We start from the raw sequence: 13,839 nt of genomic DNA, 5'->3' as shown, positions 1-13,839 counted from the left end.
ATTCGTAGACCGTGCATGCCCAGTCACTTAGTGTAGATGCATATCCTCTAGTTGCACATAGCATGATCATAAGCATTCCCATCAGAATCCTTCAAGGAAATTTTCCAGTGCATTTAGCCTATTTTACCTATTTTTGACATTTTTCACTTATTATTTTTAAGTGACTTTTGTTGGGAAGTAGGTAGGGAAAATTGAGTAAGTCAACCCTAGACTAGCACTAATTGGCAGAAGAGGCGGCAGGAGCTCCACCGCTCAACAGGCAACTTCTCAAGCAAGAACCCCTCAAGCAGACTCCCTAGTGTTTTCCATCCTCATCGACAAGATTCCCCCTGCTCTTGGCGTTTTTGCATTAGCAACCCATCGCCACACACTTCAGGAACTAGCGTTTTCTCAAGCTAGCAACATCGCCAAGAAGTTCCCAGCATATAGCGTTTTCCAGAATTGCAGCCCTAGCATTTTTGGAGCCAGATCGCCCTCCCTTGTGCATGGCGATTTTCAGCCCTAAGACCTGCAATTTTCAGCAGATGAAGACCATCAGTTTTCAGCCCTAAAGACCTGCAGTTTCAGGCCCGAAATCAGCATTTTTCAGCAGCAGAAATCAGCCCCAATTCAGCGTTTTTGATTTGCAGCAGATTTCAGCCTTGAGCATTTTCGGACAGCAGATAAAGAGTAGCAGATTTTAGCCCTTAGATCGGTTTCACCATCCCCGTCGTTGTCATCGATCTAGCCTAGACTTGCATCAGTCACATACATTTAGTTTGTACCAGTTTGTGCAATCAATAGTAGACCACTCTCGCCGACGAGAGTGGGGCCTTCGGAGGAGGGTTTTACAACGTCTCTCAAACAAGGAAAGATGTGAGTGATAATAGCTGAAAAGCACTAAGCGTAGTGGACTCTATCAGCACCTACGAACAGGGATTGTATCCAAGGACGGGATATGTTTGAGTAGGGATTTTGTCCCTGTTGTTTAAGCTATGCATTATATTGGTGATGATCTGTTCTTCACAAGCATTGAAGTTAGGGTCGCATGTCGTCCATTTTTTACCTTGTAAACATTAAATAAGCAATGTGTGTTGCAAGAGCCATGTTTTCAAGTTTTCAACATTGTAAACGTTAAATAAGCATTGTACATTGTGCGGGGCCCTTACTGTTGCTTGCAGCCTTGAACCCGGTTTACACCTGTCTATGGTGGATACCCTCTTGTGACTCCGCATCGTCTAGATATGTTGGAGGACACTGGAGAGTTTATGTTTCGGCACACCTATGGGGACAAGGTGGCTACAACTTGCATTGGAATTGCAAGGTTGCTAGAGATGGTTGGATGTGGTTGAGACCCTTGTCTTTCTTCTCTTTGAAAGGTGATGAGCTCTTCCCTATCAAGCCTTGTATGGCCTCTTGGTATCAGGTGGTTTATCTTTCAACAAGAGGTGCTGTACTGTTGGTTCAGCAGGAGCTTTTCATTTAGTCCAGGTGTTCTACATACCCCCTGGGTGGAGTTTTGTTTAGAAGAGAGGAATCTCTTGTTATCTATGCTGAAGTGGACCAGCTGGATTGATGATACTAGCTGGGAGGTGTTGCAACTATCTCATGATCCGTGCTTGATAGCCAGAGGGGGTTTGTACATCTTGCACAAATAGCATGTCTGGATATAGGAGTAGGTTTTCTCCTCTTTAGGATATGGTGAAATAAAAAGACTATAGGTTCTTGATACCACATGTGGTATAGAAGGTTATGTTTGGATTCCTTTGGAAGGATTACGTGAGCCAGATTGATGCGGATGGTCTTGAATTTGCGAACCCTACTACATTTTTCCCTCTATCCACAGGTGCTTTTCCCAGATGGTATTGGAGTCCCTGGAGGGGGATTCCAAGCTTGCGTTGAGAGACTTGGATGTGGATGGGCTTCATGTATTCTCTTTGTAGCAGGCTCAGGGATTCACTCCAGCTTCCTTGGCAGAGCATAGAGGTCCTAATCATTTCTTTGTGGATGCTACGGCGAACAAGGTGAGGATTGTTCCTCTTCACAATCCTCGCTCACAAGGCAATGCAAGCATGGTCTCTCTATGCACTTGCTTTCGATTTTTGCATAAACATTTGTAAACATTTCATTATTAGCTGCACAGAGGAGCATTTGTTCTAAATCCTCTTGATGTGGGGACTTCTCCTGTTGAAGGACCTCTCCTCCTGAAGATCTCATTGAATTTCAGCGTTTCGAGTTCTCTACGTAAAGAAATCAAAGGGTCGAATGCACTTTCCATGAGGATTGAGGCAGACTCTACCTGGGGGAATCCTTGAATAAACGCCTTGTCCCCTCAACTTTGGTAGCGGCAGCGACAAACTCCGCCATAGTTGCTTCAGGTCGGAGAGTCTCCCACAGCTTTTGTTGAGACGTCTTTGGGAGAGCCTTCTCCACCCACTTCTTGATCATGAAGTCTACAGGTTTTTGGGGAAGCTTGGCCACCAGAGACTTTGTTGTTGTCATGAGTTCTGCAAATGTCTCATCAAGTTGGAGCACCAAAATTTGCCTTTCAAGACTTTCTCTTGAAAGGCACCTGGTTTGAAAGCTTCATAGAACTGTCGCCTCAGTGCTGCCCAAGTCGTAAAATGGTTCTCTACAAACTGACTGTATTAGTTGTTTGCTAAGCCATCCAAGGTGGATGGAAATAGCACTAAGTAGGCATCTTCTCTGTTTAGGCATGGACCTCTACAGAGGGATGCAAACCTCCTAGTGTCACAAAAATACGGAAGCGTAAACTGACGTTTAATTGCACTTCAAATACTCAAGAGAATTAGAGGGAGCGAGAAAACTTGACACTTCATTGGGGACCAGAAGATGGGCTGGTCCCCCCCCCATAAAGAGAATATCTTTATTACTAAGGGAGAATCTTTACAAGCACAGGAACGGGGTATACGTCTGTCCTCTATTCTTTCTTCTGTTCTGTTCTGACTACTGACTGAGAAAGTGTTTCCACTTTCTTACTGCTTAGGGAATTTTCCCTCTTCTGCGAGACTGGTTGGAAGCTCTCGAAAAGAGAGTCTATCTTCCTAAACAGCTCATCGGAACCTCTCACAGAGGAGAGTCCATCTTCCGTTATGTGTTGCCTTCATGCTCATTCATTCATGCATCGAACACAAAAGAGAAACAAGCAAAATGCACACGCATATGCTTGCTGTAATTTTCTGCACATAACCTGAAATTCTTACCTGTGCACACCCCTATGCCGAAACAGAGGTCTTCTTCGCGATGGAATCGCGCCAAACTTGATGTAGACTTAGGATAAGGAGAGAGAAGAGAATTTCTATGGCTGATCTGCTGAAAACAGCCCTAATCGAGGTGATTAGGGGCTGAAAACAGAGAATTACAGCAACCGCACTCTGCTAAGAGAGCGTCTACGGCAGCTTCTCGCGATGAAACTTCACCAGAAGGTGTCTATGACTGTGAGATCCCTTGTTCTTGACAATGGGAGCACAAGGCTACCACATATGTCGCAAGGGGCTGCTCTCAAGCTTCAATGGAGGGCTCCACTGCGTAGAGCACGCTCACATTAGGGGGGGTAGGTGCACTGCCAGCCCTGAAAATGGGGGAGGGGGGGCTCCTAAATAGCCATCAGGGAGAGGGGGCGCTAGGAAGAGAGAGAGGGTGAGAGTGAGAGTGAGAGAGAGTTAGTTTGCATTGGTAAGTGTGCCACTTGGCACACTTACTTTAAAAACTTAAAAACCATTCAACTTTTGACTTTAAAAACTTCTAGCTCATTAATTAAAAAAATGTGCAACTAACTAACAACTGCTACCAATGATTCTTTTATGAGAACACCAAAGGTCTGCCGGCGCAATGCCGCACGGGCACTGCACCGCCTTTACCTGTTCACGTTAAATTTAATTTAACGAAACTTACCCTAAGGCTTTATTAGCTTTATTAGCCTTAGAGTCACTGTTCTAAAGACCCCATCTCATTCATGTGCTTGTACTGACGCGCGTATTTTTCCTGAGCCTAAAATCTGAGACTACTGCTTACCCCTTTCTGAAGACCCGATTTCCCAATCACTAGGGCTTCAGGGTAATTTCTGCTAAGGTCTCTCTGAGGTGTTGTGGCCTGCACTTAGGCTCACCTGAGGCCTTAGAACTGCTAGGTCTATTCTGGTGTGCACACAACTAATTAGATAATTCTTTTCTCGTAAATAAATTAATTATTTACAAAGTCTGACTTAGTTACATCCCTCTTGGTTCTAAACAGTTGACCTCAATTGTAGAGCGTCAACATAACTGTGCAAGATGTCAGGGTAGTCCTTAAGATCGGACTCAGTCATCCACTTTGCATCTAAAGGAGTGTAATTCTTGAACTTGACTAAATACTTTTGATGTAGACTCCCCGACTTGAGTTGTCTCTCCGAGTGGTGTATTATCTGTTCAGGTTGAAGAATTTCCTCAGTCTCTTCGACTTGAATGTTTTCTGCCTATGGTGTTTCTTCTTATGGTGCTCCTTTCTATGCTTAGACTCCTTGTGGACAGGAGTCCTTTCCCTTGAATGTACTTCTTGCTGCGACGGATCGTCGAGAAACATGTCTTCCAGAGAAACTATGTCTTCCAGATCCTTCATGAAAGAGAACTGAGGGGAATCAGGGGGATCCTGCTCTTGAACTTTTGGATTAAACCGCACATGACGTTCTGGAGATTTCTTCTGCCTCTCGTGCATGCGGGAAGTTCCAATCAAAGGATCTTTTCTTGGTTGTGGCGCCTTTGGGTTCTGCGGGATTTCTCCCGACCCCATCGGCATTTTCTCCTTCCCTTTTTCAAGAGTATGGAGAATCTTTTGGACTTCTGGATGGGAGAGAGCTTTCTGCAACTCTTCCACCTGCTGTTGAAGGAGAGAGAACTCTATCTCGCGTCCTCCCATTTCTGCAGTCTGCCAAGAGTCGTCAATCCCTTCAGGAAGAGAGAGAGGACCTTGCTCTGATACCACTGTCACAAAAATACGGAAGCGTAAACTGACGTTTAATTGCACTTCAAATACTCAAGAGAATTAGAGGGAGCGAGAAAACTTGACACTTCATTGGGGACCAAAAGATGGGCTGGTCCCCCCCCCATAAAGAGAATATCTTTATTACTAAGGGAGAATCTTTACAAGCACAGGAACGAGGCATACGCCCGTCCTCTATTCTTTCTTCTGTTCTGTTCTGTTCTGACTACTGACTGAGAAAGTGTTTCCACTTTCTTACTGCTTAGGGAATTTCCCCTCTTCTGCGAGACTGGTTGGAAGCTCTCGAAAAGAGAGAGTATCTTCCGAAACAGCTCATCGGAAGCTCTCACAGAGGAGAGTCCATCTTCCGTTATGTGTTGCCTTCATGCTCATTCATTCATGCATCGAACACAAAAGAGAAACAAGCAAAATGCACACGCATATGCTTGCTATAATTTTCTGCACATAACCTGAAATTCTTACCTGTGCACACCCCTATGCCGAAACAGAGGTCTTCTTCGCGATGGAATCGCGCCAAACTTGATGTAGACTTAGGATAAGGAGAGAGAAGAGAATTTCTATGGCTGATCTGCTGAAAACAGCCCTAATCGAGGTGATTAGGGGCTGAAAACAGAGAATTACAGCAGCCGCACTCTGCTAAGAGAGCGTCTACGGCAGCTTCTCGCGATGAAAGTTCACCAGAAGGTGTCTATGACTGTGAAATCCCTTGTTCTTGACAATGGGAGCACAAGGCTACCACATATGTCGCAAGGGGCTGCTCTCAAGCTTCAATGGAGGGCTCCACTACGTAGAGCACGCTCACATTAGGGGGGGTAGGTGCACTGCCAGCCCTGAAAATGGGGGAGGGGGGGCTCCTAAATAGCCATCAGGGAGAGGGGGCGCTAGGAAGAGAGAGAGGGTGAGAGTGAGAGTGAGAGAGAGTTAGTTTGCATTGGTAAGTGTGCCACTTGGCACACTTTAAAAACTTAAAAACCATTCAACTTTTGACTTTAAAAACTTCTAGCTCATTAATTAAAAAAATGTGCAACTAACTAACAACTGCTACCAATGATTCTTTTATGAGAACACCAAAGGTTTGCTGGCGCAATGCCGCACGGGCACTGCACCGCCTTTACCTGTTCACACTTGTCCGGCCGCCCGCCCGAGCACGGACCGTTAAATTTAATTTAACGAAACTTACCCTAAGGCTTTATTAGCTTTATTAGCCTTAGGGTCACTGTTCTAAGGATCCCATCTCATTCATGTGCTTGTACTGACGCACGTATTTTTCCTGAGCCTAAAATCTGAGGCTACTGCTTACCCCTTTTTGAAGACCCGATTTCCCAATCACTAGGGCTTCAGGGTAATTTCTGCTAAGGTCCCTTTGAGGTGTTGTGGCCCGCATTTAGGCTCACCTGAGGCTATAGAACTGCTAGGTCTATTCTGGTGTGCACACAACTAATTAGATAATTCTTTTCTCGTAAATAAATTAATTATTTACAAAGTCTGACTTAGTTACACCTAGCGTGGTCGTTTGCATTTTTGGTGGAGAGTCTTTTGAATGTCGAAAATGATGCTCACCTTAGAACACTTATCAGCTCCTCCATGGCTGCCTTCTCAGGAGCCTGTTGCTCTAGAGCCTATTGTAACATAGTTGGTGGAAAGTGTATTGGGGAAAGTGACTGGGAGGTGAGAATTGGTTGAGGGAGTGGAGGTAGATGCTTGGGAGGGTATAGGGGTAGCGAGGCTGGTGGACTTCTACTTGGCACGAAAGGTTGGCGCTTTTTGTGGTAGTACTTCAAAGGGCTCGGTAGTGGGCTTTTTTTATCTTTAGACTGCCTTGTATGTGTCATGCAGTAGCAACAAACCTGCCCAACCTCTTAGGCAGGAAGACCCATGAACTCATTCCATTGGGCAAGACTCGACCTGACCAGCTGAACTCGACACACACTAGACCAGGCGAGTCTAGGGAAGATGAAGGCCGGCTGTACTCGATCAGTTAGACTTGCTGACTAGACCAGGGCGAGTAGACCAGCTGAAACAGTTAGACCAGCTAGACAAAGGCAAGGACCAGCTAGAACAAGCTGGACGAGGGCGAGGGTGTACAAACCAAAGGCTAGAGACTAGACCAAAACCAGGTGGGGAGGACCAGCGAGACCAAGTTGGACGAGGGCGAGGGTGTACAAATCATGAAGAGGCCAACTAATTAACCAGTTAGACCCTCGACCAGGACCATGTACCAAGTATCTTAAGGTTGCAAGCTTTTAGTTGAGGTCCCATCAGGGGTGCCAAAAATGAGAGCACTTGTAGTAGGAATAGTGTGTCGTGCTCTCTATTGTGGGTGCTCCTCAATGCTATGTGCGTGAGGTCCAACAGAATGAAAACACTGTAAACAATGGAACAACAGAGCAAACTCAAGTGACTCAACAGTAGACTCTGAACAACATGGACTCGAACTCATTTGATCAACATAGACTCTGGCTGGCAGCACACTCAGTTCCAAGTCCAGGACTCACGGGTACAAGGAGAGTGTAGATGTGTGGTGCTAGAACGAACACACGACGTTGGACTCAAGACTCATAAAACAATCTAGAACAGCATACCAAGATGAAAGCAAATATGAGCATATGTACAAAAAGGGCAGCCAACGGATAACTCAAATATCCCTGACAGTCCAGCTGCGCCTATCTCCAAACATGGCGGGGAAGAACTGGCCACGGTGTCCTCTAGACTGCCACTCCTGCCATGTGTCAAGTCCACCCACTGTGAACCCACAACCACTGTAACTGTCTTTCCATGCAAAGTGACACTGTAGCCCAGCTACAGTAGGGCACCAATAAGTGGGACAACTACGCTTGTTTCTCCTATAGCCAGCTCTGCCTCAATGCCTCCAACAAACTGGTCATAAGCAAAGTCCATATCCTTGAGGAACCCTAGGTGAATGAATTTTTTGATGGCTCATAGATCAAAGAAGTTAATTGCTTTGTGGCCTCGAATCTTTCCATAGGCTTTGCATAATTCCTTGGGAGGTAGAGAAATTGCATAAATATCTGGAACAAAGTCCCAGTGTGGTTCTCGCATTCTTGGAGGGAGGTTTCTTTGGAGGTTTATCACCATTGTGGGACAGACATAAGAATTGTGTCTTGTCTTGAAGCATTCAAAGCACGTGCCTTCTTGTTGAAGAGTATCTTGTTGGCGGGTTGTCAAGCGAGGTTGTGCAGGTGGAGTCGAAGTGTCATGAAAATCTTAAGAATTTGTGCATTGTGATTGAGGTTTCTGTGTAGTTGCCTCAGCTGTAAATTTGAGTCTGCCTTTCATTAATTTGTAGCCAACTGCAGCATGGTCCATGAGCTCTTGGATGGTAGACATAGAGTGGCGAAGTTCCACCCCCAGGAGAACTGGGCCCAAACCGTGGCCCCAAACCCTGGCAGCCCGTTCGGTATTTCTTTTATATTGCTCAAACAAAGGTACAACAGCCAGGGAGCTCCGCCTTTGCTTCTGCACACTAAAATGCCAGAAAGGGCCCCCAACATATTTAAAGTCCCAGTCCCCCAAAAGAAACTTCCGCAATTTGTGACACAGAATCCAAGGCGTCCGTACAGCTGCCACATCAGCATAATTTTAGGGTTTAGTGATGTCCTCAATGTCTGGCCACTTTGGGTGCTTTAAAACAGGTCCTTTTTAGTGCCACGTCATCACTTTGTGACACTATCTTCTGGTAAGTGTAATCGCTGGATGAAGCAAATTGTCTAGAAAAGGGTGTGAACTTGTCAGCAATATGTATTACCTCCGTAGATCACTTCACTCACTCCTGGTATGATGTATGCAGCAGCCCCTTGGGCACCTAGACTCACGGCCTCTTAGAGGCCATAGATTGAGAGAGCATGTGTGATGTAACCATCTTTCCTTAGACAATATCATTATGGGACCAACGGTTTACTGCGGAACAACGTGATAACATCATCATGTGTGGTGGTGAGGTACCAAATGGCCAAAGGCTTCCTATGCAGTGAGAATACAATTAGTAGCCTTCCTATGCTTGAAACTCTCACAGCAAAGAATAGAACACCCTCTATGCAATCAGCAGCAGCCCAGGGTGGATATTTATGTAGCAACCTCAAGCAGGGGCTGTATATACACGGGAAAGTGGGAAGGGGGGGGGGGGAGAGAAGGGGATGTGAGTACGTGGGTGAGGGCAAGGGCTGCAGTGGCAATGCGGCACGGACAGCAGAGGGTACAGTAACACGGCCACAAGAGGAAGCAACACAATAGATGGCATGCCATTTTTGTTAATCACTGTGTTTATGCTTTGTTCTTGAGCTTAAATGAGCCATTGTAGTTGAGTGGTTCTTATATCTGGGCCTTTTGATTTTCTTCTAACAGTCATTCAGAAAATCAAGGTTGTCCCCCTTACTAGGTATCTGTGACACTATGATGTGAAATGTTAGCACAATGTAACAATTTTTGTTTCTGATCGAGATTGTAGCCAAAAATGCTTATGTTGATATTTCTGTCACTGGCAGTTAATTGATTGGAATGAGGGAGGGTACAGAATAACTGATGAACCCATGCCCAGGGGTGAAATTGTTATTGGCGGGCCATCTGTGACACCTGGTTATTTCAAGAACCAGGCAAAAACTGATGAAGTTTACAAGGCAAGTGTTGCGTTTTTTCATTAGAGTTTGAACATTTCTGATGTTTTGAAAAACACACGACGGCTTCATTTTGAGAGTTTTATGTCTTTCCAAAGGTTGATGAGACAGGAATGCGATGGTTTTACACTGGAGATATCGGCCAATTCCATCCAGATGGATGTCTCGAAATAATTGACAGGAAGAAAGATATTGTGAAGCTTCAGCATGGGGAGTATGTCTCCCTTGGGAAGGCAAGACCCTAAGTCCTTTTCTCTGAATGTGGTTTTTATTCAGGCCAACTCTTAAGATATATAAAAGTCAGATTGGACTTTTACTTTATTCAATCTCACATCTTCTTTTGATTATAGGAATGTGTCTCTCTAGTGTTTCTGCCCTTCTTATAGTTCATAATTTCAGACCTCTTTTTAGTTATGAAGGTTGATATGTGCCCTTGGCATACTTGCAGGTTGAAGCTGCTTTAATTGCAAGTCCTTACGTAGATAGTATCATGCTCCATGTGGATCCAGCCCAAAGCCATTGTGTTGCTTTGATAGTTGCATCACAGGCAGCGGTAGAAAATTGGGCTAGAAAAGAGGGCATTGAGTTTGAGGACTTTCCAAGTTTGTGTGAGAAGGAGCAGACTGCAAAGGAGATTATCAAATCACTCCAAAAGGTTGGTTGAAGTTTGTTAAATATTACTCGCTTTTAGTATGAAAGTATGTGTGAGTCTGCCCTGCATCTCCAGAGCCATTAGAGAAATTTAGTACATGTTTCAATGTGTCTGGCATGTTGTGAGAGCTTATATTGATACCTAGTCGTACATGTTTCAATGTGTCTGGCATGTTGTATATTGATACCTAGTCGTACATTCACTCCTGACATCGATGTTAGTTCATACGCCTAGTAGGTTTAGTATTCATGGCACTGATGGTTGTACTGTTGTCTGCCGGACTAACATGAGTCATAACTTGCACTCCCCTTCCAAGGTGAATCTGTGATCTTCCCTGATCCATCTAGATATATATGCGTATGTGAGTGTCTTGTGTGTGGGGTGTTTGTGTAGAAGTATCTGTTGATCCTGACTAACACGAGTCATAACTTGCACTCCCATTCCAATGTAAATCTGCGATTTATCCATCTAGGTATATATGTGTATGTGAGTGTCTTGGGTGCGGGGTGTTTGTGTAGAAGAGGTAATACTAAAATCCCTTATCTGTGAATTTCCCATGATTATAAGACACCTTTTTCTGATTTAATCTGTTTTTTTTTTAATGAATTTTGAATCCTGTTGAACCCACATGATAGTGCATATGTTATAGGTGACCTCCCGAGGCTCGGCACTAAGAGACCTTAAGTGACCTTAATAAACCTTTCTTTCTTCCCCCTCTTCAATCCTTCACCACTATTCTTCTGTCTGGAATGAGTAACAAACCTGTTGTCACAATAATGTTGTGCTTTTCACTTTTGTTCTTTTTAATGGATCACCTCTTCTTGGACCACTTGCCGTAGGTTGGGAAATCTGCCAAGTTGGAGAGATTTGAAATTCCTGCAAAAGTCAAGCTTCTATCAGAGCCATGGACACCAGAAAAAGGCTTTATGACCGCTGCAATGAAGCTGAAACGAGAGAATTTGCGGAAAGCTTTTGCAGATGACCTTAAAAAGCTGTATTCTTAAGAAAAACTGGCATTTATATCCATGTACATTTTGTGAAGCAATTGCTAGCTGAACTGGCCCCTAAGAAGTATTAGTTCTATACTATAAGAACCATTACATATCCATAATCTTATTTCATTTTAAAATACCATTGTGTGCCTTTCACCTTGTTGTTTAAGTGAGGCCCTTTGAAACATTTAAGGCATTTGTGGTTATGTGTGTAATAGAAAATACAATTTTATATTAAAACACAACATAAATGACGCGCTTTTGCATGTGAGACATTGAAATCTTCTTTTATTTTGTCTCTTTCAATGGATCCCTTTATTTCATTTCATAGCTTTACGCGATTTGACCTACTTTTCTTGTTAGGGTTTTAGAATGCTAACGCGAATCTTCACCTTGTTTCAAACAATCTTGCAATTTTGCTTCGGATTGCAAATAGGATTTTTGAACGGTGTGTTATAAAAACTTTAACGTCTTGGTGGGCTTGAATAGTTTTGCATGATGGAGAGAAGAGATAGTGCTTTTTGATATTCTAAAAGAAGCTTTAGAAAAGAAGAGAGTTCAAACATATATTTGAAATTTTATCATTTTTAATATTGATTGGATATACTTTTTCATACGAGCAATAGAATTCTTCTTTTGTTCAAGTCATCAATGGATCTTTTCTTTTCACCGCTTTAGATGACTTTACTTCTCCCAATCGGCTCTTTCTTCTGTCGACAAGAATCGATTCATGACGGACATCCTACATGCTAGCCACGGTCTAGGTGGATTTTCTTTGGTTACTTATGTAGCCCACCATTGATGCAGGCAAAAATGTGAAGATAACCATGGTAATCTATGGTAACCCTTTTTTTTTAAATTCACAATCGTGAGTGGAGATCTTATATTGAGTAAGAAAAGAATATACAATCAACCTCGTGCTGTTCATCTTGGAAAGCAATTCAAATTCCTTGCTTGTCCTTCCTATTACTTCCTCAAGGAAGTTGGTACTCCTACCTCCTCCTACAAAAGGTAAGAGAGGAGATACTTATTGTTCTTGTAGTTTCTCTTCCATCTATTTCTCCTATTGTAGTTGCCAAGAGATGGAGTCTTAACTTTGAAGGAGTGTAAGTTGATGAGAAAAAATCATCAGATACTTGTTTGTGGTGGCTTTTGAAAATATACACCTGATGGATACTCTCTAGAAGAAGTTAATGCATTCCATCTTCCAAATCTCTTCTTTGTGTCTTGCATCCTTCCATAACCATGGTCTTGCTTTTATGTATCTTTTGCACTTTTTTGCTTGCTTTTCATCATGCAATTGTAGAAAGTCGATGTGAGGGGTTTGCATCTTTATCATGAACTCGACAATCCTTTTTGTATCGTAACCTCAATTGAAAGAAATCCAGATTCAAGTACTATGAGTATATACAATGACTTTTTTGCTTGCTTTTCATCATGCAATTGTAGAAAGTCGATGTGAGGGGTTTGCATCTTTATCATGTACTCAAAAATCCTTTCTGTATCGTAACCTCAATTGAAAGAAATCCAGATTCAAGTACTATGAGCATATATGGTGTTTAAATCTTAACTTGGACAAGTTCAATTGTTATTTAGATTCTTTACATCCCATCTTTTATGTAATTCAATCATGCAAGGCATAACATGTTGAAGTGCAAGTTTAAATATATCACACATACAATGATGTGGTCTTTTCCATCCATTTATCATATGCGATTGATACTTAGAAGATCTTCCGCTTTGTAAGTGATCAACTTTATCCAATATTTTTAAGAAAAGATGAGATACATGCAAGTGAACTATAACATGGCATCTTTTTGGCATTTGGTTTGCTCATATATCCTACAATACGTGTACGTATCTATAAAATTGAAGTTACGAAAACTTTCAATCCACTTGCTCTTTAGATTCGTAAAATCTTTCACATGCACGTGCCTTCTTTTGAACCAGAAAAAATTGCCAATCAACTTCCCATTAGTGCCTTGACCCTTGAATACATACAAATGACGCTAGATAATTATCTTTGTTCTTAGTTGCATCTAGCTTTATCAAGGACTTTTGAACATCTTGACACTCTTTATCAAACCATGTGTTGCATGATTTACCTTTGTTGACATCTTTGACATACTTTATAGAAAACTATTGTTCGGAAGATGATCAAATAAATTTCTCGAGAACTTTCCATCTAGTCGCCAATGTTACATCACGTTCCAAGCTTTTTCATCCATAACTTTTGTTCAACCATTTCAATATACATCGGTGATCGCTTAAAATCCTTACAAAGAGAACTTTTCTTCACTTTCGTTGACATTTTAATGCTTAGTTGTTTCTTCACATGTAAGCTCAATACATAAGGCGCAATGGCTTGATTCCAAGCTGCATGGGCCAAACACACAACTCTGTAAGCGATACAAGATGGCTTCAGAGGGGAGCGTATAGTCAATCACATTATCGCCATTGTGTTTTCAACAAATCATAACATTGATTACACTCTGTAAAGATTAACAATTTTCAATACATGCATAGAAACAATTTTCAGTGATCCGTCCCTTTCTCATTCATTGAAGTATGATCGTACAAATGAATT

At 42.8% G+C, this 13,839-nt stretch overlaps 1 protein-coding gene across 2 annotated transcripts in view; it reads left to right on the top strand.

The window, feature by feature from the left end:
* LOC147430774 (long chain acyl-CoA synthetase 9, chloroplastic-like) overlaps positions 1 to 11,503 on the top strand; it is a 74,795-nt gene extending 63,292 nt beyond the window's left edge. For both annotated transcript variants that reach the window (XM_086493335.1, XM_086493336.1), the window contains 4 exons: positions 9,480 to 9,611; positions 9,707 to 9,841; positions 10,057 to 10,263; positions 11,100 to 11,503. In XM_086493335.1, the coding sequence (XP_086349461.1) occupies positions 9,480 to 9,611; positions 9,707 to 9,841; positions 10,057 to 10,263; positions 11,100 to 11,264 (639 nt within the window). In that variant the 3' untranslated portion in view covers positions 11,265 to 11,503. The remainder of the gene's footprint in view (positions 1 to 9,479; positions 9,612 to 9,706; positions 9,842 to 10,056; positions 10,264 to 11,099) is intronic.
* The last annotated feature ends 2,336 nt before the right edge of the window (positions 11,504 to 13,839 follow it).

The sequence above is a fragment of the Adiantum capillus-veneris genome, chromosome 21, assembly GCF_014529385.1.
Source record: "Adiantum capillus-veneris isolate H3 chromosome 21, ASM1452938v2, whole genome shotgun sequence".
Taxonomy (NCBI): domain Eukaryota; kingdom Viridiplantae; phylum Streptophyta; class Polypodiopsida; order Polypodiales; family Pteridaceae; genus Adiantum; species Adiantum capillus-veneris.
This window is presented reverse-complemented; position numbering and strand designations above follow the sequence as displayed.